This window comes from Oreochromis niloticus, linkage group LG11 (genome assembly GCF_001858045.2).
Source record: "Oreochromis niloticus isolate F11D_XX linkage group LG11, O_niloticus_UMD_NMBU, whole genome shotgun sequence".
Taxonomy (NCBI): Eukaryota; Metazoa; Chordata; class Actinopteri; order Cichliformes; family Cichlidae; genus Oreochromis; species Oreochromis niloticus.
Genome location: NC_031976.2, coordinates 8,285,725 through 8,310,568, shown reverse-complemented (window position 1 = coordinate 8,310,568; position 24,844 = coordinate 8,285,725). Strand labels below are relative to the sequence as shown.

Here is a 24,844-nt window from a genome sequence, read left to right as displayed (position 1 = left end):
ATTCCACTGTGTATTCAATGACATTACAAAGTAATCATGCAAAATGAAAACACACACATACATATATTGACCCCACACTTTACAGAAGATTTAAGGTCTTTTAAGAGTAAACAGCAAACTATATGCTCTATTCATGTAATCTCATATCAGTGGTCTCCCAGCAACAAACTGGTGAAACACTTGATGACACATAAAAAGTTATCAACAGGCAGCGAGTGAAACTAAATCACACATTACTCCAAATACTTCCTTCCATTTTCTGACAGTTTCTTTTTTCAATAAACTTGCTTTAAGATAAGATAAGATAAGATAAGATAACCTTTATTAGTCCCACACAAGGGAAATTTGTTTTGTCACAGCAGGAAGTGGACAGTGCAAAAGTTATGAAGGAAAAATTAGAATAAAATAAAATAAGAATAAATACAGTACACAACTGTACAGACTAATACGTTAGTTATAAAAAATTACGAGAAGAAAAAGATAAGAAAGAAAGAAACTCAGAATGAGCAGAGCGGCTGTAACCGGCTGCCGCACACGGGGGGCACAAGAAGTAGTTGGCCTTTAAGATGATGTAGCTGATTAGACAAACCATATCACCCACGCAGGAAGGGGTCCTATAAAAGCCGAGTGCTGTCAAATCCTCTTTGACAGACATCCCATCATGAACATGGTGAGTATTTGACACAGCTATAGAGCTTAAAATGGGAATACGTGATAGGTTCACATTTCAAAACTAATTTTACGAGTATGCAAATTCTAGAAATGGGAAAATATTTTACAATAGAAAAAGAATAAACAGAAATATGCATTTATGTTTAATTACATTTGCTTATGTAACGCGAAATAGTTAAATACTTTAATCACTTTTATCAATGATTTGTAGAGGAAGTTTGCCACAGTGGACTCTTTTGTGCTTACAGTGTACAGATGGTTTATCTATTAGATGCTGCACTGAGGTTAAAGAGGTTTCCTCTTGTTAGTTTCATCCTGGCCCCTGAAAAGTCATTGTAGAAGCTAAATATCAGGTCAGATCAGACAAGAGGTAACTTTTACTCTAAGAGTTAGTGGTTAGAAACAAAACGCAGTTGATGTTAGAGGATTAAAAACAAACAAACAGAAATGCTTCCATATTTTTGATGCATGTTCCTGTGTTACTGTTTTTGACTTGCGGTTTAACCTAGAAAATAATTCCACTACTTTAGGTGACATTTTAGAGCTACAGGATGAGGGAGCTATAACTCACAGGCATAGCAAATCACATGTTCTGAGGTAATTTCAGCACTTATCATCAGGTGTCGTCTCTCTCTACAGCTTGTCGTGCCAGTGCTGTTCCTGCTCTCTGGTTCACTCTGTGGTGCCTCAGTGGTGGATCCTGTTCCCACCTTTGACCACCGAGACCCGGTAACCGGAGAAATCCTCAAATGTCCCAAGTGTCCACCAGGCACGTTCATGCCTGCTCATTGCACTGCCACCACACGCACACAGTGTCAGCCGTGCAGAGATGGCCACTTCACCAAGCTGTGGAACTACCTGCCCAGGTGTCTGTACTGCAGCAACATTTGCACAGGTAACCAGGAGGTGGAAACAGAGTGCTCCCCGACAACCAACAGGATCTGTCGGTGCAAAGAAGGCTTTTACTCGGCTGATGACTTCTGTATCAGGCACACAGAGTGTGGCCCTGGATACGGGGTTCAAACCAAAGGTACAGTACCCATTTATTAAATATGAACTACTAAACCATCCATCCATCTTCTTCTGTTTATCCAGAACATCAGTATGTCTAACTCACTTTACACTTCCACTGAATGTAGTGACCTGAAGTCCTCTGTTGTCCTGTCTTAGGTACACAGCAGACAAACACTGTTTGTGAAAAGTGTCCAGCGGGATATTTCTCCAGCTCATCTTCTGCGGTGGATTTGTGTGTAAAACATCAGGAGTGCACCAGCGGGCAGAGCGTACTCCTCACTGGCTCAGCCTATTCTGACACCGTGTGTGGCACCTGTGAGAGTCTTGCAAACGGAGGTATGTTATTAATATTATCTGCCAAAAACAAAATATTTTTTAATGCAACCAAATTTACAAAGTTATTTCAAACTTTCTCAGGTGAGACTCTCAGGACATTCCTCTCAGGATTCTTCCATTCACACAGGATGCGTGTAGGAAAACTCAAGAAATTTGTTTCCAAGTGAGCACACTCTTTGTCTGTTTGATTATTCTCCAGCACTCCTTCACCTCTAAATTCAAAAAAGATGCCCATTAAACCATTGTCTCCCTGCAACAGATACATCCTTACCTCGTTGGAAGAGAGGTGCAGTCTCCCCAAACAGAGAGAGACTCTCATGGATCACATCATAGACTGGCTGGCAAAGGCTCCAGAGGAAAAGCTGAGGAAGGTTCCTGACATGTTAAGAGCTTCAGAGCTTAACTCCATGGCAAAAAAACTAAAGAAGAGACTCCATGAGATTAAGCAGCAGAACCCAAACTGCAGCTTCACAATAGATGAAGTAAACAATGCTCTCTAGTCTGCAGTCCGTTACACATTGAAAACATTTTTATAAGTGTTATAGGAGGATATTTTTACACCATTCTCCATTTTATTGGCGTACATGCATGGTAATAAAGGTAGACAAATGTTAACACAAATAATATTATTTTTATACATTGAGGCTTCTGATAAGAAGACACATGACTCCATTACAGCTGAGTTTGGTGAATTATTCCTATGAAATAAGGGCCACAATGAACAAGCTATTAAATACATATATTCACATTGCTACAGCTGTTTTTGTAAATGTTGTACCTAACTCCATATTGTTAAGAACTTAAGGGTGGAAAATAAAAAAAACAACAACTAGAAACTCCACACAAAAAAACCGAAATATGAAAATATTTTGAACATGACATTGTGATGTTATTTAAAGTTTTAAATAAAAGGATTTTTATAAGATTGTGAGTGTCATTCAAACTGAAATATTTTACCTGCCAAGTGTAAAAACCTAACAAAGTATTGCACACGCTGTAACCTAAAGTCACAACCTACTGTATCCCCTCCTCCTTTATGACCTTCCTATGAATGAACTAATCATTTCAAACAAGTGCAAATGTAGCTCGTCTTTCTGGTTACCATTATCCTGGAGTAAAACACCTACTTTGTAATTGTATTACAAAGTACTACAGTTAGAGTGAGGAACTGTTAGAGATCCCATAAGTATGAAGGACAAGGAGTCCTGGATATAACAATTGGACAATTTCATGAATTAATAATTGCATAAACACATTAGTAAATTCATTGTAATTATAAATGTATTAATTATTTGATCATTTACTTGACATTAAAATGAAGAATTGGTAGCGATTTCAGCCTAATGTCAAGAGAACTTAGAATGCACTGCTCATCAACGTTTTGTTAAAGTATAATACTGTAAAGGATCCTTTTAAACTTACAAAAATACAGTATTGGTTGAGTATTCGCCCCTTCCTGATTTCTAATTTTTTGCATTTTTGTCACAGTAATATTAGACAAAGATAACCCGAGTAAATTCAAAATGCAGTTTTCCAATGATCGTTTCATTCATTAAGGGATAAAAGCTATCCACACCTGCTCCACTGTGAAAAAGTAATTCCCCCTAAAACTGCTTGTGCAACTCTTTGCAGCAAAAACTGCAATCAAGCACTTGTGATAATTGGCAGATGTGGGAGGTGTGTAGTTATAAACCCTGCAATTGTCCATCAAAACAAAGAGGCAGAAAACAAAAGTTCGTTCAGTGCTTGACTGCAGGATTTGTGCTGCAGCCCTGACCTGTAAGGTTTACGTTCCTCCTTAGCGTTACGCGCCATCTAGTGGCAACTTTGAGTAAACACCTGATATAGTAACAAGCAGAGGTGGCAAAAGTACAGACATTATGTCCTTATGAATCAGAATACTTTATTAATCCCTAAGGAAATGATGCTGTAAGTAAGTAGGTGTACTGATACCCTGTTTGTATTTCCGCCACCCAAAGCTTATTTCTTATCAAGAGAAGGCAACAATGGCCACTTTGGACAAAATAACTCATCTCAGCTTAGGGGCATCTGGTGTGTCAAATGTTCATTAGAAATTCATACAAACCTTTCTATAAAGGTATCTATTTATGTGCCCTTTATTAAACTGTAATCAAAGTAAATAAAGACTAATTTCTACTAAACATAAACTTTCCCCAAAACTTTACCGCATTTTCTCACAATAGACAGTAACTTTACAAGAAAAAAGGGAAGCTTCCACATTCAAACTGCACCTAGTCTTCACAGGAACAGTGTTGAGCTGTACGACCAACCCTTCCAGAGAACTGGCTCGCAGCCTGTTACTGCCAGTCCACGGACTTTTTGATAACTAGAAACCTTTTGCATGTTTCCAGGTGTCCTTCCACTTTTATTTTTTATAATTATATTCATTTGCATACATATGTCACTGTTGATGCGAGATGGTAAAGAGCACCACTAGGGCTGAGTGATATGAGGAAAATCTAATATCGCAATATTTTTTGGCTATATCACGATACACAATATATATCACGATATGGTTAAATAACCTCCCAAACTATATAGTACTTCAAATTGCACTGGTATACTCATTCAAATTGATCATTCAGTATTTTTTTCTACTTTGAATTCAAAATTCTGAATGAACTGAAATGTTTTGTTTGTTTTTTTCTTATATAAGTTGCACACAGAGGTTTTTCCACAAATGACAACACTGTCACAGTAAGTCTCTTTCTGTGGTCAGTAGTAGACCTTTATCAAACAAAAGATCATAGCAATAAAAAAGTCCATCAACAATTATTCATGAGACAAAACAAACAAACAAACAAAAACGAAGTGAAAGTAAAAATGCGCTTTTAACCCTTTAAGGTCCACACCAAGAAAAAAGCAATGGAAAAAATCTTTGCTTGCATTTCTTATTGACTTGGGTAAGTAATAACCACAACCAATCATTTTTTTTCAATAGACCCTACAGTTTTTAAAATACTGATCTCTACCTCTTCCTCCCATATGCTAATTATATACAGGGATGAGTGATGGGCATGGAATGGTGATCTTTGCATTGGACTCTTTCCTCCACCGTTTGACCGATGAAAGAGGCACGAACCCACAGGCATTAAGAAGGCTGACACATTTGTTGTCAAACCATTTTACTGCAATCAGACCTTCATCAGACCTGTAATCACAGGCTCCACGGCCCTTCTTCATCAGATCTTTGTCTGCCATCAAGGGAGCTCCACCAGTGCAGTTTGATCACACAGTACCAATGCACCTGACACAAAGGAGGTGTGCAAGTTCTGGACCAAGCTGAAAGTTGTGAAGAGCTGAGGTTCTTTTATGGGTTTCAAAAGTGTTTTTTACAACTTTGGCCTAGAGGTAGCTTCTGCTCCTTTTCACTGAGGGGAGCATTGAACAATGTAGATCCCCGTTGATACAGCAGCAAGTCGTGGATGATGCAAGATGAACTTCGCAGAACAATTTAAAGCCCCACTCATCTGGTTTGTTGGCAATATACTGGAGAGTGCCAGCCCTTGTGGCGGCTTCATATGAAACCATGACCTCAAACACACTGTGGTTGAAGGTGGATGGTATCATGAGACAACAGTCACGAATCCGCCACAGGACCATGTGATTTTTAGCCATATAGTACTTGTTAAACATGAAATTATAATTTTGACAACTTAGTAATATTAATTTACCAGCTACTGTAAATTGGTAAATTTACAGTACTGTACAGTACTGTAAATTGGTAAATTTACAGTAGCTAACTATAGGGTCTATTGAAAAAAAGGTAATTAGTTGTGATATTTGTGATTTCCACATGTTACTCTTGATTACATGTTACTCAGAAAGTTACAAAAATTATTTACTGAGGAAATTATTTCAGCATATTCTTGCTGTGCTAACACTTAATGTGATTTATCAGCAATTGATCACATACTAAACAGATGTATGTGACTTGTAAGTCCTCTAACACTATATCAGAAAATGATACCTTCCTACCTTATTTTCATCAAAAACACTCAAAATATGTTGGATGGTTTTTTGTTTCTGACTTCCTGGTTGGGACAGGGATAAGAAGAACCAACCGTTTGCATTCACAGTGCCTTCTGGTGGATTTTTTTGGCATTACAGCCTCAGTTAGACATAGGGCCTGAAAATGTACTCTACCAGTTGGTTGAGCAGAACGCTAAAGGGTTAAAAAATATATATAATTGTAAAATTTAAAAAATGTGATGACCTTAAATTACAGAAGCAAAAGTCTAGATAGTGACTATAAAAACAACTGACCAAGAACAGTCACAGGTGCCACAGTTGGTTTATTCAACGTTTTCTGTGGGAAGACGTTTAAAACATTCCTAATTTTGCAGCGAAATAAATTTGTTTGTTGCAATTTTTGCAAATGAACACATTTTATTCGACATCCTCTTTGTGAAATCCAAATGACAACGTGTCTCATTCCCTCGCTTGTCTGTCGCCATATTATTCCCTATCTGGTAGTATATAAACACATGCTCAGTGCAGTGCGCCGGGTAGACAATTTTTTAGAAAACTAATGACACACTTGTAGGGTGTAGGAGAAAAAAAAACTCAGTGAATTTCATACAGACAGTTTAGTACTTCATGGCAATTACTCGATGTATACTCGAATGTTACGATAAAGCCTTCTTAACCATCGTATGTGGAAAAACTTGCATTACATTAAGTATACTCAGCATGTCGCAGACCCCTAAGCACCACTCAAGTTAAATAACCCAACAAGTGTATATTTATTTTTCCTTATGTTAGCGTGGGTTCAATTTTCTATTTTGGAATGTAAGATCTTTACTCAAATAAAAGCAAAAAAGTACAGGCTCTGAAATGTACTTCGAAAAGCAATAAAGTAAAAACTAACTCCTTGAAGAACCGTCTACCACATATTTTTTTCCAAACCTTACTGAACCTTGTGCTACATTAATGCAATAATAAAATAATGACTGTAGGAATACAAACTTTACCATCCATCCATCCATCCATCCTCATCCGCTTTATCCGAAGTCGGGTCGCGGGGGCAGCAGCCTAAGCAGAGAAGCCCAGACCTCCCTCTCCCCAGCCACCTCCTCCAGCTCATCCGGGGGAACACCAAGGCGTTCCCAGGCCAGCCGAGAGATATAATCTCTCCAGCGCGTCCTGGGTCTGCCCCGGGGCCTCCTCCCGGTGGGACATGCCCGGAACACCTCACCCAGGAGGCGCCCAGGGGGCATCCTTGTCAGATGCCCGAACCACCTCAACTGGCTCCTTTCGATGTGGAGGAGCAGCGGCTCTACTCTGAGCCCCTCCCGGATGGCCGAACTTCTCACCCTATCTCTAAGGGAGAGGCCAGCCACCCTTCGGAGGAAGCTCATTTCTGCCGCTTGTATCCGCAATCTCGTTCTTTCGGTCACTACCCACAGCTCGTGGCCATAGGTGAGGGTCGGGACGTAGATCGACCGGTAAATTGAGAGCTTCGCTTTTACACTCAGCTCCCTCTTCACCACGACGGACCGGTGCAGCGTCCGCATCACTGCAGCCGCAGCACCAATCCGTCTGTCGATCTCCGGCTCCCTTCTCCCATCACTCGCGAACAAGACCCCGAGATACTTAAACTCCTCCACTTGGGGCAGGAACTCAAGGGGGGCAGGAACTGTGATCCCACAAACTTTACTTCAGTCTAAATTTCAATTCTAACAAAGGTACTCAACTTGAACCAGGTAAGTAGAACATGAGCAGAGAAAAAGAAGGAAAATAAAAACTCTTCTGTTGTTTACATTATAGTGGGTTTCTTTGCCTCTAAACAGCAAAATAAGTAGGGAAGCAGTTAAGTTGTGAACCAGTCCCTGTGCACCAGTCCAACACACTGCTCTTTAGTTTAAACTCATCACAGTAGTGCAAATGAACCTGTTTATCCTGCACTAACCTGCAGAGGATTTCATGCAGCTTTTAAATAGCAGGTAGCCTACCTCAGCCCCTTTCACAATATGGCAAAAAATAATGTCACATGACGACCTTATTGTAAGCTAAGGGTTGGACTCATCATCAACAAGGAGAAGACCAAAATCCTTAAGATCAAGTCCAATAATAACAACCCAATCATCCTTAGTGGGAGTCCTCTGGAGGAAGAACACTCTAATACCTACCTAGGCAGCATCATCGACCAGCAAGGTCGAACCGATGTAGATGTCAAGGCAAGGATTGGCAAGCAAGCGTTGCCTTCATCCAGCTCAAGAGCATCCAGAGAGTTGACCCTGACTACCAAGATCTGACTGTTCAACTCCAACTTGAAGTCAGTACTGCTGTACGGGGCTGAAACCTGGAAGACAAATAAACATTTTCCAACAGCTGTCTCAGAAGGATTCTCCACGTTTGCTGGTCAGACACAATCAGTAACATCAAACTATGGGAAAGAACCTGTCAATTCCCAGAAGAGGAAGAAATCAGGAAGAGATGATGGTGCTGGGTAGGGCACACTTTACGCAAACCAAGAACCAACATCGCCAGGCAGGCTCTCAGGTGGAATCCCCAAGGCAAGTGAAAGAGAGGCCACGCAAGAAACACCTGGCAACGAGACCTCAAGGCAGAAGCAAAAAAGATGGGCTACACCTGGACCCACCTAGAAAGAATGGCTCAGGACAGAAATCTCTGGAGATCTACCTTTGGCGGCCAATACCCTGGGAGGGGTGACAGGCAGTAGTAGTAGTTATTGTAAGCTTTAAATCTCCAGTTTACCAAATACCACTGAGCAGTCATTGCCTTTTAATCTAACCTCTCTTCTGCCTCCCACGTTCCATCTTTCTTATCTTTCTCCATCTCTGAGTGAAGTTAGCTCTTTTTCTTTTCTCTCTCTGTGAAACACAGCAGCTGGACCTTCAGCTAGCAACACACTGTGTGACTTGATAGCTTATAATAGGTCAAACATATCTCAAATATATTAATCATAAATGTTATGAAACCATTGTAAGCCAGAAAAAATTATCTTGTAGAAGACAATTGACGATCACAATAAAACATGAAATCGCTAACACTGAGACATGGACACAGTGACATGACAGAGGCAAGAGAGAGAGTGATGGACCGAGAGAGAGAGAGAGCGACATGGAGATGAGACAGGAAATGGACATTCATTGTCAGACATGACTACACAGAAGACACAGAGAAGGACACATTAAAGACAGTCTGACAATGAACAAAAGAAAACTCACACAATAAATACATGCGGGTGACGAGGGAAGTGGAAACACAAGAGAAACACAGCTGTAAAAAGTTAATAGTGATGAGGCAGGAGGAAACCAAAGAGAACACACTGAACACGAGAGTAGAGACTGTCAGAATAAAACAGGAAACATGCAGACTAAGACACATGGACTTGACACTGGGACCAGGGAAGAAACAAACTGGGAACATGGGAACAGAATCAGGAGACGAAAACAATGACATGACTGGGACACAGAGACAGGGACAAAAAGGAAACAAGGGACACAGAGGGAGAGGGAGATAATGGGTCGGGAAGTAAGAATTTTCAAACCGAAAATCATCACTCCAATAACCGACAATAGGCGATATATTCACGCATGAGCAGACTTTTTGATGGGCGGAGCAATGTAATCATGCACGGACTGATTTGCATGTTTAGAACACCGAAGACGTCCAAACATGGACGAACTAATTGCCAAATTGCACACTGGAGGAGAAGGCGCAGATAGAAATGGACTGTTACCTTAGCGAGGAGGTCGTAGACGGAGAAGACGATCCACTGGTTTGGTGGAAAATGCATGAAAAACGTTTCCCATTGATGCCACACATGGCACAGAAATATCTGTGTATACCAGCCACAAGCACACTTTCAGAACGGGTTTTCAGCATTGCTGGTAATATTGTTAACACTGCTAAAACCTGATAAAGTTAACATGCTTGTTTTCCTGTCAAAGAGTTTATAAGTTTTGTTTGGAGGGAATATTTTACCTTCTTTCTTGTTTGTTTCAGTATTAATATAGATACTTTTTGGATTAGTCATTTAGTTATTTATTTATTTGAGATGCGCCAAAACACACAAAAAACTTTAAAAAAAAATTTTTTTATGTTCACTGGAAAAGACATTTTGATTTTTAACTTATTTGTTGTTTGGTCGAGTGTGTAAGACAGATAAACACTGGAACGGCCTGTAAACACCATTATAGTGGAAAAAAGAAGCCAGTTTCTCGTTGTTTCCCTGCAATTCTTTCTTTCTATTTGAGTAAATAAACGCTGCTGCATTTGGGCACACTCTGAGCTGGGTGCATTTGCTCACAGCTAAAGGAGGGTGCCGTTAAAACAGCGCTTTTATTTATTTCTTTTGACTGCTTCTGTTAGCTTCAGCCACCATTATTAGCAAAATTACTCATGGGCAAATAAATAAAAAAATCTCCCTTGTAAAAACGATTGACAATAACCTCAGCCTATAGACTCAGATAGTCGATATATCGCCCAACCTTACCGGGGTGAACATACATGAACTGACATGACAGACAGGGGAGCCATGGAAGGAAACACAAGGAGGGGAACACGTAAACAATTCAATTCAATTCAATTTTATTTATATAGCGCCAAATCACAACAAAAGTCGCCTCACGGCGCTTCATAGGTACACAAGGTACCTCTGTAAACACAAGAGGGAAACAAGACAAGGACACACACAAACACACAGAGAGGGACACAGAGGACAAAGACACAAGGGGAACCTAAGAAACAAAGAAACTAAACTGATCACAAGCAAACTCAGAGACATAGTAAGAATGATCTCAGAAGTAACTAGTTAAACTTAAATTATAATAATACCAAAACACTCACAAAAATAGAATACAAATACGCCAAGTCCAAAAACCAAAACCCAGGAGCAAAAGTCCAAGAACATGGTGAAAAAAGTTCTGAACGCTGGCCGTGATCTAAGGAAACGGAGTCCAAAACAAAACGGTTCAGGTGGCTGGCCAAGTGACCAATGGAAGAGATGGAGCAGGTCTGGAGGCTGACCACGGGGGTCCATACAAAGTAGTGTATTTCAAATTATACCTTCCTAATGAATAGGAATAGGACTTTCCTAATGAAAAGTCATCAGACTAATTGTTGTTATTGTTTAATTATGAAGAATTATCTTATCTTATTATTTTCAAAACTTGAAAAGTCAATACCGAAATTTTTAAAATATTCAATTAACAATCACTAACTAGTATGACTGAAAATATTATAGCTGAGAAACATTTTATAATTGCAAATTATTATCTATCTGTATTGTGTATGAAATGTTTTTCAGTTTTACATTTAATTTTTAAAGCCTGAAACTGCTGCTTTACAGCAAGTACGTTGCATATTTTAATGATACCTAGCCTACATAATCAACTTCAAATGCTCAACCCAACTAACCTTACCTGACTAAATCTAGGCACACATCTTTTTTTTAAAAAAATTAAAAAAAATACTGTCACATCAATTATTTGTAGCCTATAGCACATTTAAACAACAGATTGCAGGTCTGTAAAAAACAAAAAGAAAACAAAAAAACAACAAGACAGAATCGATATATAGGAAAGCTGTATCAACTATTTATTATGGGTACTTAAAATCACAACAGTGTTGTGTTGGTGTTCATTAAAATGTGTTCAGAATTTGGCAAATGCCTGATGACTCAGCTCATAAATAATGACACACTGCCCTCCCCTACATAAACTCTCTTTATAGGTTCGGTGAAGTGTACTGTATACTGCTCTTAATTTACCTGGTATTGGATCATACCAAAATTTGCAGTATGGCAGAGCCTTTAGTGAGCACATGTGAGGTGTGATGTATTTATACAGCGGTGTTTCGCATATAACTATGACAGGCGGAAGAAGAAGTAGTTCCTAGCAATCGACACAGTGGTCCTGTTAATCATAAATTACAAATGCAAATTTACCCTAAATTGATAAAATAAGGATATTTTAATATGAAAATCAATTCCAGAGGATAAATATCTGTTATTGGAGGAATCCATATGTCAGTATCGATCCGCACACCACTACTGTTTTTCAACCACTTGTAGGCATGTCATCAACGCTTGAAAAAACAATTGCGCATCTACAGCGTTATGTACGGTTAATATGAGGTCGCTATTCATGGTGTCTTCAGGTGCACCTCGTAAGTTCATCAATCTGTACACCCAAAGACATAAGGTTGTTGTTTTGGATTAATTTTCCTTTGTTTGGATAAACATACCTTTAATGACTTTGTTACTCTTTTTGATGTGTTGTATATAATTCAAAACTTCTGAAAGTTTCATCTCAAAACAAGTCTATTTTTGTAATTCAACAAATCCTATAATATTTTTTTATTTAACACATTACCAAGACCCTTGTGATAGCTTTCATGTTTCACTTTTAGAAGCTACCTTATTGTTATGATTTCAGCATTGAATTATATAAAACGCGGCATCAAGAACAACAAAGTTATTAAAGACGTGTGTTTATCCCAACAACGGAAAAATTGACCCAAAAAAGCCTTTTAAACAGCCTTATGTCCTTGCGAGTAGAGATGGCTGAATTTACGAGGTGCACCTAAAGGCGAAACGAATAGCGACCGCATATCAAACCGTACCTAATGCCTGTACGTGCGCAAATGTTTTCCATGCTTGGACAGCGTCATCGTGTTAAGAATGTGGGGAATTCCCGTGATTTAAACATCAACACATAAACCTAAGACTAGACATCAAGACCTCAAGACAACGCGGGTTCATCGTCGACATGTTTGTTGGGAACTCAGTATGTCTTATCTCTGGTGTAATATTGGGAGCGTACTTTTTTGTTGTTGTTTTTTTTATTTTTCGCATAATGACGCGTGTCACTCTCTTCACAGATTATCGCGACAGCGCTGTTCCTGCTCTCTGGTTCACTCTGTGGTGCCTCAGTGGTGGATCCTGTTCCCACCTTTCACCACCGAGACCCGGTAACCGGAGAAATCCTCAAATGTCCCAAGTGTCCACCAGGCACGTTCATGTCTGCTTATTGCACTGCCACCACACGCACACAGTGTCAGCCGTGCAGAGATGGCCACTTCACCGATCTGTGGAACTACCTGCCCAGGTGTCTGTACTGCAGTAACATTTGCACAGGTAACCAGGAGGTGGAAACAGAGTGCTCCCCGACAACCAACAGGACCTGTCGGTGCAAAGAAGGCTTTTACTCGGCTGATGACTTCTGTATCAGGCACACAGAGTGTGGCCGCGGATACGGGGTTCAAACCAAAGGTACAGTACCCATTTATTAAATATGAACTACTAAACCATCCATCCATCTTCTTCTGTTTATCCAAAACATCATTATGTCTAACTCACTTTACACTTCCACTGAATGTAGTGACCTGAAGTCCTCTGTTGTCCTCTCTTAGGTACACAGCAGACAAACACTGTTTGTGAAAAGTGTCCAGCGGGATATTTTTCCAGCTCATCTTCTGCGGTGGATTTGTGTGTAAAACATCAGGAGTGCTCCAGCGGGCAGAGCGTACTCCTCACTGGCTCAGCCTATTCTGACACCGTGTGTGGCACCTGTGAGAGTCTTGCAAACGGAGGTATGTTATTAATATTATCTGCCAAAAACAAAATATTTTTTTAATGCAATCAAATTTACAAAGTTATTTCAAACTTTCTCAGGTGAGACTCTCAGGACATTCCTCTCAGGATTCTTCCATTCACACACAATGCGTGTAGGAAAAATGAAGAAATTTGTTTCCAAGTGAGCACACTCTTTGTCTGTTTGATTATTCTCCTGCACTCCTTCACCTCTAAATTCAAAAAAAGATGTCCATTAAACCATTGTCTCCCTGCAACAGATACATCCTTACCTCGTCGGAAGAGAGGTGCAGTCTCCCCAAACAGAGAGAGCCTCTCATGGATCACATCATAGACTGGCTGGCAAAGGCTCCAGAGGAAAAGCTGAGGAAGATTCCCGACATGCTAAGAGCTTCAGAGCTTAACTCCATGGCAGAAAAACTAAAGAAGAGACTCCATGAGATTAAACAGCAGAACCCAAACTGCAGCTTCACAATAGATGAAGTAAACAATGCTCTCTAGTCTGCAGTCCGTTACACATTGAAAACATTTTTATAAGTGTTATAGGAGGATATTTTTACACCATTCTCCATTTTATTGGCGTACATGCATGGTAATAAAGGTAGACAAATGTTAACACAACTAATATTATTTTTATACATTGAGGCTTCTGATAAGAAGACACATGACTCCATTACAGATGAGTTTGGTGAATTATTCCTATGAAATTAGGGCCACAATGAACAAGCTATTAAATACATATATTCACATTGCTACAGCTGTTTTTGTAAATGTTGCACTTAACTCCATATTGTTACAAACTTAAGGGTGGAAAATAAAAAAAAACAACAACTAGAAACTCCACACAAAAAAACTGAAATATGAAAATATTTTGAACATGACATTGTGATGTTATTTAAAGTTTTAAATAAAAGGATTTTTATAAGATTGTGAGTGTCATTCAAACTGAAATATTTTACCTGCCAAGTGTAAAAACCTAACAGAGTATCGCGCACACTGTAACCTAAAGTCACAACCTCCTGTATCCCCTCCTCCTTTATGACCTTCCTATGAATGAACTAATCATTTCAAACAAGTAAAAATGTAGCTCGTCTTTCTTGTTACCATTATCCTGGAGTAAAACACGTACTTTGTAATTGTATTACAAAGTACTACAGTTAGAGCAAGGAACTGTTAGAGATCCCATAAGTATGAAGGACAAGGAGTCCTGGATATAACAATTGGACAGTTTCATGAATTAATAATTGCATAAACACATTAGTAAATTCATTGTAATTATAAATGTATTAATTATTTGATCATTTACTTGACAATAAAATGAAGAATTGGTAGCGATTTCAGCCTAATGTCAAGAGAACTTAGAATGCACTGCTCATCAACGTTTTGTTAAAGTATAATACTGTAAAGGATCCTTTTAAACTTACAAAAATACAGTATTGGTTGAGTATTCGCCCCTTCCTGATTTCTAATTTTTTGCATTTTTGTCACAGTAATATTAGACAAAGATAACCCGAGTAAATTCAAAATGCAGTTTTCCAATGATCGTTTCATTCATTAAGGGATAAAAGCTATCCACACCTGCTCCACTGTGAAAAAGTAATTCCCCCCTAAAACTGCTTGTGCCACCCTTTGCAGCAAAAACTGCAATCAAGCACTTGTGATAATTGGCAGATGTGGGAGGTGTGTAGTTATAAACCCTGCAACTGTCCATCAAAACAAAGAGGCAGAAAACAAAAGTTTGTTCAGTGCTTGACTGCAGGATTTGTGCTGCAGCTCTGACCTGTACGAAGGTTTACGTTCCTCCTTAGCGTTACGCGCCATCTAGTGGCAACTTTGAGTAAACACCTGATATAGTAACAAGCAGAGGTGGCAAAAGTACAGACATTATGTCCTTATGAATCAGAATACTTTATTAATCCCTAAGGAAATGATGCTGTAAGTAAGTAGGTGTACTGATACCCTGTTTGTATTTCCGCCACCCAAAGCTTATTTCTTATCAAGAGAAGGCAACAATGGCCACTTTGGACAAAATAACTCATCTCAGCTTAGGGGCATCTGGTGTGTCAAATGTTCATTAGAAATTCATACAAGCCTTTCTATAAAGGTATCTATTTATGTGCCCTTTATTAAACTGTAATCAAAGTAAATAAAGACTAATTTCTACTAAACATAAACTTTCCTCAAAACTTTACCGCATTTTCTCACAATAGACAGTAACTTTACAAGAAAAAAGGGAAGCTTCCGCATTCAAACTGCACCTAGTCTTCACAGGAACAGTGTTGAGCTGTACGACCAACCCTTCCAGAGAACTGGCTCGCAGCCTGTTACTGCCAGTCCACGGACTTTTTGATAACTAGAAACCTTTTGCATGTTTCCAGGTGTCCTTCCACTTTTATTTTTTATAATTATATTCATTTGCATACATATGTCACTGTTGATGCGAGATGGTAAAGAGCACCACTAGGGCTGAGTGATATGAGGAAAGTCTAATATCGCAATATTTTTTGGCTATATCACGATACACAATATATATCATGATATGTATAACGCCATCTTAACCATCGTATGTGGAAAAACTTGCATTACATCAAGTATATTCAGCATATCGCAGACCCCTAAGCACCATTCAACTTAAATGACCCAACAATGGTATATTTATTTTTCTTTATTTTATTGTGAGTTCAATTTTATATTTTCGAATGTAAGATCTTTACTTAAAGTAGCGCATCACAGTAGCACAAATTAACCTGTTTATCCTGCACTAACCTGCAGAGGAGTTCATGCAGCTTTTAAATAGCAGGTGGCCTACCTCAGCCCCTTTCACGATATGACAAAAAATTATGTCACATGACGACCTTATTGTAAGCTAAGGGTTGGACTCATCATCAACAAGGAGAAGACCAAAATCCTTAAGATCAAGTCCAATAATAACAACCCAATCATCCTTAGTGGGAGTCCTCTGGAGGAAGAACACTCTTTTACCTACCTAGGCAGCATCATCGACCAGCAATGTGGAAACGATACAGATGTCAAGGCAAAGATTGGCAAAGCAAGCGTTGCCTTCATCCAGTTCAAGAACATTTGGGCATCCAGAGAGTTGACCCTGACTACCAAGATCTGACTGTTCAACTCCAACTTGAAGTCAGTACTGCTGTACGGGGCTGAAACCTGGAAGACAAATAAACATTTTCCAACAGCTGTCTCAGAAGGATTCTCCACGTTTGCTGGTCAGACACAATCAGTAACATCAAACTATGGGAAAGAACCTGTCAATTCCCAGAAGAGGAAGAAATCAGGAAGAGATGATGGTGCTGGGTAGGGCACACTTTACGCAAACCAAGAACCAACATCGCCAGGCAGGCTCTCAGGTGGAATCCCCAAGGCAAGTGAAAGAGAGGCCACGCAAGAAACACCTGGCAACGAGACCTCAAGGCAGAAGCAAAAAAGATGGGCTACAACTTGACCCACCTAGAAAGAATGGCTCAGGACAGAAATCTCTGGAGATCTACCTTTGGCGGCCAATACCCTGGGAGGGGTGACAGGCAGTAGTAGTAGTAGTTATTGTAAGCTTTAAATCTCCAGTTTACCAAATACCACTGAGCAGTCATTGCCTTTTAATCTAACCTCTCTTCTGCCTCCCCCGTTCCATCTTTCTTGTCTTTCTCCATCTCTGAGTGAAGTTAGCTCTTTTTCTTTTCTCTCTCTGTGAAACACAGCAGCTGGACCTTTAGCTAGCAACACACTGTGTGACAAACTGCACACAGTTCGGTGTTTGCTGAACTGATAAAAATGCTGTATTTGAAATTACCTGACACTTAAATATTACTCCCTTTATGCTTGCTCCTCTTCCATGGGGCAGGCTAGATGCTGACGTACCGTGACCACAACTTATTGAACCCTGCAGTCATTCCAGCCCACTTTAAACCCTGACATGACACACGTTTTCATTTTTTTCTATGTGACATCCCCTGGTGATTTATACATGAAGGATTGCCATTCATCTGTTGATGTCTAGGCTCAAATTGGTTTGATATTTGGAGGCTCGCAGTGATGAACTAATAACTCCACTCAAATACATTAAACCAAAAGTAACGAGCCTGTTTTGAAAATGTAAGGAAGAAAAAGTACAGATATTTGTTTAAAAATGTAGGGAATAAAAGGAAAAAGTTGTCAGAAAAATAACTACTCAAGTAAAGTACAGGTACCTGAAAATTCTACTTAAGTACAGTAACAAAGTATTTGTACTTCATTACTAACCACCTCTGGTAATTTACCTTCCAGCTGCTGCTGCTCTTACCACTCGGCCTCCTGAAGGAAGTCTGGACTGCCACCTTCCTGCCCTTCTGCTGCAATGTACCTCCACTCTGGAAAAGGAAAGGCTGGACAGCTTATTCCACTTGTTCCATCACTCAGCTCTGCACCCAGAAAACCATGCCAACCTCCTTTACTCACCATAGCAGTCTTACTTACCTTCAACCTAAGTTTAGTGAATAAAATAAGTATAAAATCTGGTGCAGTGGCTCCTGTTCCTGTGAAGTTCTCTATCTGCCACCTTTGACCTGTTGTAAATGACTTGATAGCTTATAATAGGTCAAACATATCTCAAATATATTAATCATAAATGTTATGAAACCATTGTAAGCCAGAAAAAATTATCTTGTAGAAGACAAGTGACGATCACAATAAAACATGAAATCGCTAACACTGAGACATGGACACAGTGACATGACAGAGGCAAGAGAGAGAGTGATGGACCGAGAGAGAGAGAGAGCGACATGGAGATGAGACAGGAAATGGACATTCATTGTCAGACATGACTACACGCAGAAGACACGGAGAAGGACACATTAAAGACAATCTGACAATGAACAAAAGAAAACTCACACAATAAATACACGCGGGTGACGAGGGAAGTGGAAACACAAGAGAAACACAGCTGTAAAAAGTTAATACGTGATGAAGCAGGGGGGAACCAAAGAGAACACACTGAACACGAGAGTAGAGACTGTCAAAATAAAACAGGAAACATGCAGACTAAGACACATGGACTTGACACTGGGACCAGGGAAGAAACAAACTGGGAACATGGGAACAGAATCAGGAGACGAAAACAAAGGAAACAAGGGACACAGAGGGAGAGGGAGATAATGGGTCGGGGGTAAGAATTTTCAAACCGAAAATCATCACCCCAATAACCGACAATATTCACGCATGAGCAGACTTTTTGATGGGCGGAGCAATGTAATCATGCACGGACTGAATTGCGCGTTTAGAACACCGAAGACGTCCAAACATGGACGAACTAATTGCCAAATTGCACACTGGAGGAGAAGGCGCAGATAGAAATGGACTGTTACCTTAGCGAGGAGGTCGTAGACGGAGAAGATGATCCACTGGTTTGGTGGAAAATGCATGAAAAACGTTTCCCATTGATGCCACACATGGCACGGAAATATCTGTGTATACCACCCACAAGCACACCTTCAGAACGCGTTTTCAGCACCGCTGGTAATATTGTTAACACTGCTAAAACCTGATAAAGTAAACATGCTTGTTTTCCTGTCAAAGAGTTTATAAGTTTTGTTTGGAGGGAATATTTTACCTTCTTTCTTGTTTGTTTCAGTATTAATATAGATACTTTTTGGATTAGTCATTTAGTTATTTATTTATTTGAGATGCGCCAAAACACACAAAAAACTTTAAAAAAAAAATTTTTTATGTTCACTGGAAAAGACATTTTGATTTTTAACTTATTTGTTGTTTGGTCGAGTGTGTAAGACAGATAAACACTGGAACGGCCTGTAAACACCATTATAGTGGAAAAAAGAAGCCAGTTTCTCGTTGTTTCCCTGCAATTCTTTCTTTCTGTTATGAGTTTGAGTAAATGAATCGCTGCTGCATTTGGGCACACTCTGAGCTGGGTGCATTTGCTCGCAGCTAAAGGAGGGTGCCGTTAAAACAGCGCTTTTATTTATTTCTTTTGACTGCTTCTGTTAGCTTCAGCCAACATTATTAGCAAAATTACTCATGGGCAAATAAATAAAAAAAATCTCCCTTGTAAAAACGATTGACAATAACCTCAGCCTATAGACTCAGATAGTCGATATATCACCCAACCTTACCGGGGTGAACATACATGAACTGACATGACAGACAGGGGAGCCATGGAAGGAAACACAAGGAGGGGAACAAGACACAAGGACACACACAAACACACAGAGAGGGACACAGAGGACAAAGACACAAGGGGAACCTAAGAAACAAAGAAACTAAACTGATCACAAGAAAACTCAGAGACATAGTAAGAATGATCTCAGAGCTAACTAGTCAGTTCAAGTCCAAAAACCAAAACCCATTAGGAAAATCTGTATTTTCCTAATGAAAAGTTATCAGATTAATTATTGTTATTGTTTAATTATGAAGAATTATCATACACAAAAACTCGAAAAGTCAATACCAAAATTTTAAAAATATTCAATTAACAATCACTCAATACTAGTATGACTGAAAATATTACAGCTGAGAAACATTTTATAGATAAGATAAGATAAGATGGCCTTTATTAGTCCCACAGGTGGGAAATTTGTTTTGTTACAGCAAAAGTGCAAAGTTATGTAGCAGAAATTAGAAAACACTGGAATGCAATAAAATACAATAAAATAAAATAAAATACTATATACAATAGAATAAAATAGAAATACAATTACTATATACAACTGAGTAGGAAAATACAAAAACACAACTTCGTCAGAAGAAGAATTGCACATATAGCAGTCTTATTGTACATGTGTGGGTTTGTGTGTTTGATCAGCTGCAAAAGTCTTTATTGTAGAGTCTGACAGCAGTGGGGAGGAAAGACCTGCGAAATCTCTCCGTCCCACACCGTGGGTGCCGCAGTCTCCCACTGAAGGAGCTGCTCAGTGCTGTCACAGTCTCATGCATGGGGTGGGAGATGTTGTCCAACAGGGATGACAGCTTAGCCACCATTCTCCTGTCACTCACCACCTCCACTGGGTCCAGAGGGCATCCTAGAACAGAGCTGGCCCTTCGGATCAGCCTGTTCAGTCTCTTCCTGTCCCCAGCAGAGATGCTGCCCCCCCAGCAGACCACACCATAAAAGATGGCTGAGGCCACCACAGAGCCACCACAGATGGCTGAGGCCACCACAGAGTCATAGATTGTTATTATCAATCTGTATTGAGTATGAAATGTTTTTCAGTTTTACATTTAATTTTTAAAGCCTAAAACTGCTGCTTTACAGCAAGTACGATGCATATTATGACACATAGCCTACATAATCCACTTCTAATGCTCAACTCAACTAACCTTACCTGAGTAAATCGAGGCACACATATTACTCCAAGCTAAACTCATACATTTATTGTAGCATGTGTTTATCTCATTAGTTATTTCATAGTCATATTTGTTAATGTATATTTGTTAATTAAACAAATGGGATTCTGTAGTTTTAAGGATGTGGGGAATTCCCGTAGTTTAAACATCAACACATAAACCTAAGCCTAGACTGTGAATCCATCCATACATTTTCTTCCGCAGTTCCACAATCACAGGTCACCAGTCTGTCACAAGACTAACACAGACATTCATACCTATGGGCAATTTAGTTTTACCATTTAACCTACCGGTAACCCCACTGTATACCACTGAGCTGTGTTAAATACATTTTTAAAATCTTTTTTTAAATAAAAAAAAATATTGTCACGTCAATTTTTTGTAGCCTATAGCACATTTAAACAACAGATTCCAGGTCTCTAAAAAAAGCAACAAAAAACCAAAAAACAGAATCAATATATAGGAAAACCGTGTCAACTATTTATTATGGGTTCTTAAAATCACAATACTGTTGTGTTGGTGTTCATTAAAATGTGTTCAGAATTTGGCAAATGCCTGATGACTCAGCTCATAAATAATGACACACTGCCCTCCCCTACATAAACTCTCTTTATAGGTTCGGTGAAGTGTACTGTATACTGCTCTTAATTTACCTGGTATTGGATCATACCAAAATTTGCAGTATGGCAGAGCCTTTAGTGAGCACATGTGAGCTGTGATGTATTTAAACAGCGGTGTTTCGCATATAACTATGACAGGCGGAAGAAGAAGTAGTTCCTACCAATCGACACAGTGGTCCTGTTAATCATAAATTACAAATGTACCCTAAATTAATAAAATAAGGATATTTTAATATGAAAATCGTTTTGATAAATATTTGTTATTGGAGGAATTCATATGTCAGTGTCGATCCGCACACCACTACTACGTGTAGTCACGTCATCAACGCTTGAAAAAAGCATTGCGCACCTACACCGTTATGTACGGTTTAATATAAGGTCGTTATTCATGGTCCCTTTAAGTGCACCTCGTGAATTCATCAATCTGTTACCCAAGGACATAAAGTTGTTTAAAAGGCTGTTTTGGATTAATTTTCCTTTGCTTGGATAAACATACCTGTAATGACTTTGCTACTCTTTTTGATGCCGTGTTGTATATAATTAAAAACGTCTGAAAGTTTTATCTCAAAACAAGTCTGTTTTTTAAAATCAACAAATCCCATAATATTTTTACTTAACACATTACCAAGGCCCTTGTGATAGCTTTCATGTTTCACTTTTAGAAGCTACCTTATTGTTATGATTTCAGCACTGAATTATATAAAACGCGGCATCAAGAACAACAAAGTTAGTGCAGAGATATGTTTTTCTCAACAACGGAAACATTGTGTGTGTGTGCGTGCGCAAATGTTTTAGAAGCTTGGACAGCGTCATCGCGGTAAGAATGTGGGGAATTCCCGTAGTTTAAACATCAACATATAAACCTAAGCCTAGACATCAAGACCTCAAGGCAACGCGAGTTCATCGTCGACATGTTTGTTGGAACCTCAGTATGTCATAACTCTGATGTAATATTGGGAGCGTACTTTTTTGTTTGTTTGTTTGTTTGTGTTTTTTCGCATAATGACGCGTGTCATTTCTCTTCACAGATTATCGCGACAGCGCTGTTCCTGCTCTCCGGTTCACTCTGTGGTGCCTCAGTGGTGGATCCTGTTCCCACCTTTGACCATCGAGACCCGGTAACCGGAGAAATCCTCAAATGTCCCAAGTGTCCACCAGGCACGTTCATGTCTGCTCATTGCACTGCCACCACACGCACACAGTGTCAGTCGTGCAGAGATGGCCACTTCACCGATCTGTGGAACTACCTGCCCAGGTGTCTGTACTGCAGCAACATTTGCACAGGTAACCAGGAGGTGGAAACAGAGTGCTCCCCGACAACCAACAGGATCTGTCGGTGCAAAGAAGGCTTTTACTCGGCTGATGACTTCTGTATCAGGCACACAGAGTGTGGCCCCGGATACGGGGTTCAAACCAAAGGTACAGTACCCATTTATTAAATATGAACTACTAAACCATCCATTCATCTTCCTCTGTTTATCCAAAACATCATTATGTCTAACTCACTTTACACTTCCAACAACTAAGTTCATGACAACTCCACTGAATGGTAGTGACCTGAAGTCCTCTCACAGGTGCCAAAAACAAAATATTTTTTTTAATGCAACCAAATTTACAAAGTTATTTCAAACTTTCTCAGGTGAGACTCTCAGGACATTCCTCTCAGGATTCTTCCATTCACACAGGATGCGTGTAGGAAAAATGAAGAAATTTGTTTCCAAGTGAGCACACTCTTTGTCTGTTTGATTATTCTCCAGCACTCCTTCACCTCTAAATTCAAAAAAGATGCCCATTAAACCATTGTCTCCCTGCAACAGATACATCCTTACCTCGTTGGAAGAGAGGCGCAATCTCCCCAAACAGAGAGAGACTCTCATGGATCACATCATAGACTGGCTGGCAAAGGCTCCAGAGGAAAAGCTGAGGAAGATTCCTGACATGCTAAGAGCTTCAGATCTTAACTCCATGGCAAAAAAACTAAAGAAGAGACTCCATGAGATTAAGCAGCAGAACCCAAACTGCAGCTTAACAATTGATGAAGTAAACAATGCTCTCTAGTCTGCAGTCTGTTACACATTTATAAAAACTGTATACCTGTTTTACAAAGTTGTTATGTGATAAAGGAGAATATTCTTTGTATCGTTTGTCATTTTATATGTGTATATGTACTGTATAAACTTTAGGTTTTCATTGCTAAAGCTACTGTTTGTATATGTTGTACTTAACTTCAGATGGTGTAGTGTCTGGGCATCAGCGGTTTGGTGGGGGAAAGAGGAAGTACAGGAAAGTATTTGAAGGAAGAGGTTTGCAAAGATTCAGATTACGAAAGCAGACAGGAGTACTGAGAGACTACGCATGAAGGAGAAAAGGACTGGAGAGATTGAGCTGGAAATGATTTGCAGCGGGTTTTGGTGGTTAAGGATAGACATGAATATATGATAAGAAGTGAAGAGTGTGTTGCAAATGAGAGAGAACAGATGAAATAAAGACAGTGATATAGGAAGTGCAAGTAAGGAGGAAGTATGGGCAGCTATGAAGAGTGTAACCGCGACCGGTCAGCCTTCCAAAAACTGTTAACTACATGTAACTCATGATTTAACAAGGGTGGAAGAAATCAGAAAGAGGACAAATACTTTTTTACAGCACTCTACCTGATTCTCCAAATTGTTTGACACAATCTGGAAAGGCGGAAATATTCTAATTTCAACTATAGTTCAAGTATAGTTTACTAAAAAAAATGTGCTGCAAAACTTTTCTTTTATATATATATATATATATATATATATATATATCTATGTGTGTATATATATATATATATATATATATATATATATATATATATATATATATATAAAGAATCCAACATGGTGCAACCATAACAACCTGTACTGTCAACGAGCTACCACATGGTGTCGCCGCCTCTCCGTTTATATCAGTGTTGGAAAAACCACTTCCAACAAATTAAGTCTTTATTTCAAACAATAAAATGTAGCCTGCCACTCTTGACGTATGCTATTGCTGTTTTTCCTCAAAAGACTCTAACAACTATCAAACAAAGCTTTAACCTCCTAGGATCTGCCATCCACATATGTGGACATCACATTTTGGGTTATTTAGACCAAAATACTCAATTTTGCTCTACAAGGGCCTGATATCCACTTACGAGGACATTATGCTGCTACTGTTCTATCAAAATTTTAAACGAATATCCTCATATTTCGCTCTTATTTTTCGTAAAAACAAAAATAAGGTAAAAAAAAAAAAA

The 24,844-nt window shown here is 39.3% G+C and overlaps 2 protein-coding genes across 4 annotated transcripts; both read left to right on the top strand.

Moving 5' to 3' along the window:
- Positions 1-606: 606 nt before the first annotated feature.
- Positions 607-2,889, top strand: LOC112841658 (tumor necrosis factor receptor superfamily member 6B). The gene is made up of 5 exons (XM_019364324.2): positions 607-670; positions 1,312-1,702; positions 1,843-2,022; positions 2,104-2,185; positions 2,282-2,889. The coding sequence occupies exons 1-5, from the start codon at positions 662-664 to the stop codon at positions 2,520-2,522; spliced, it is 903 nt and encodes a 300-aa protein (XP_019219869.1). The 5' UTR covers positions 607-661; the 3' UTR covers positions 2,523-2,889.
- Positions 2,890-12,601: 9,712 nt separating this feature from the next.
- On the top strand, positions 12,602-24,189 carry LOC100691514 (tumor necrosis factor receptor superfamily member 11B). Of its 3 annotated transcripts, XM_019364323.2 has the most exons (5): positions 12,602-12,800; positions 12,895-13,285; positions 13,426-13,605; positions 13,688-13,769; positions 13,867-14,531. In XM_019364323.2, the coding sequence occupies exons 1-5, from the start codon at positions 12,783-12,785 to the stop codon at positions 14,105-14,107; spliced, it is 912 nt and encodes a 303-aa protein (XP_019219868.1). In that variant the 5' UTR covers positions 12,602-12,782; the 3' UTR covers positions 14,108-14,531. The 3 variants fall into 3 exon arrangements, with proteins under 3 accessions (XP_019219868.1, XP_019219872.1, XP_019219871.1); XM_019364327.2 differs by lacking the exons at positions 12,895-13,285; positions 13,426-13,605; positions 13,688-13,769; positions 13,867-14,531 and adding exons at positions 22,608-22,998; positions 23,219-23,300; positions 23,397-24,189 and having other exon boundaries at positions 12,610-12,800; XM_019364326.2 differs by lacking the exons at positions 12,602-12,800; positions 12,895-13,285; positions 13,426-13,605; positions 13,688-13,769; positions 13,867-14,531 and adding exons at positions 22,026-22,508; positions 22,608-22,998; positions 23,219-23,300; positions 23,397-24,189.
- The last annotated feature ends 655 nt before the right edge of the window (positions 24,190-24,844 follow it).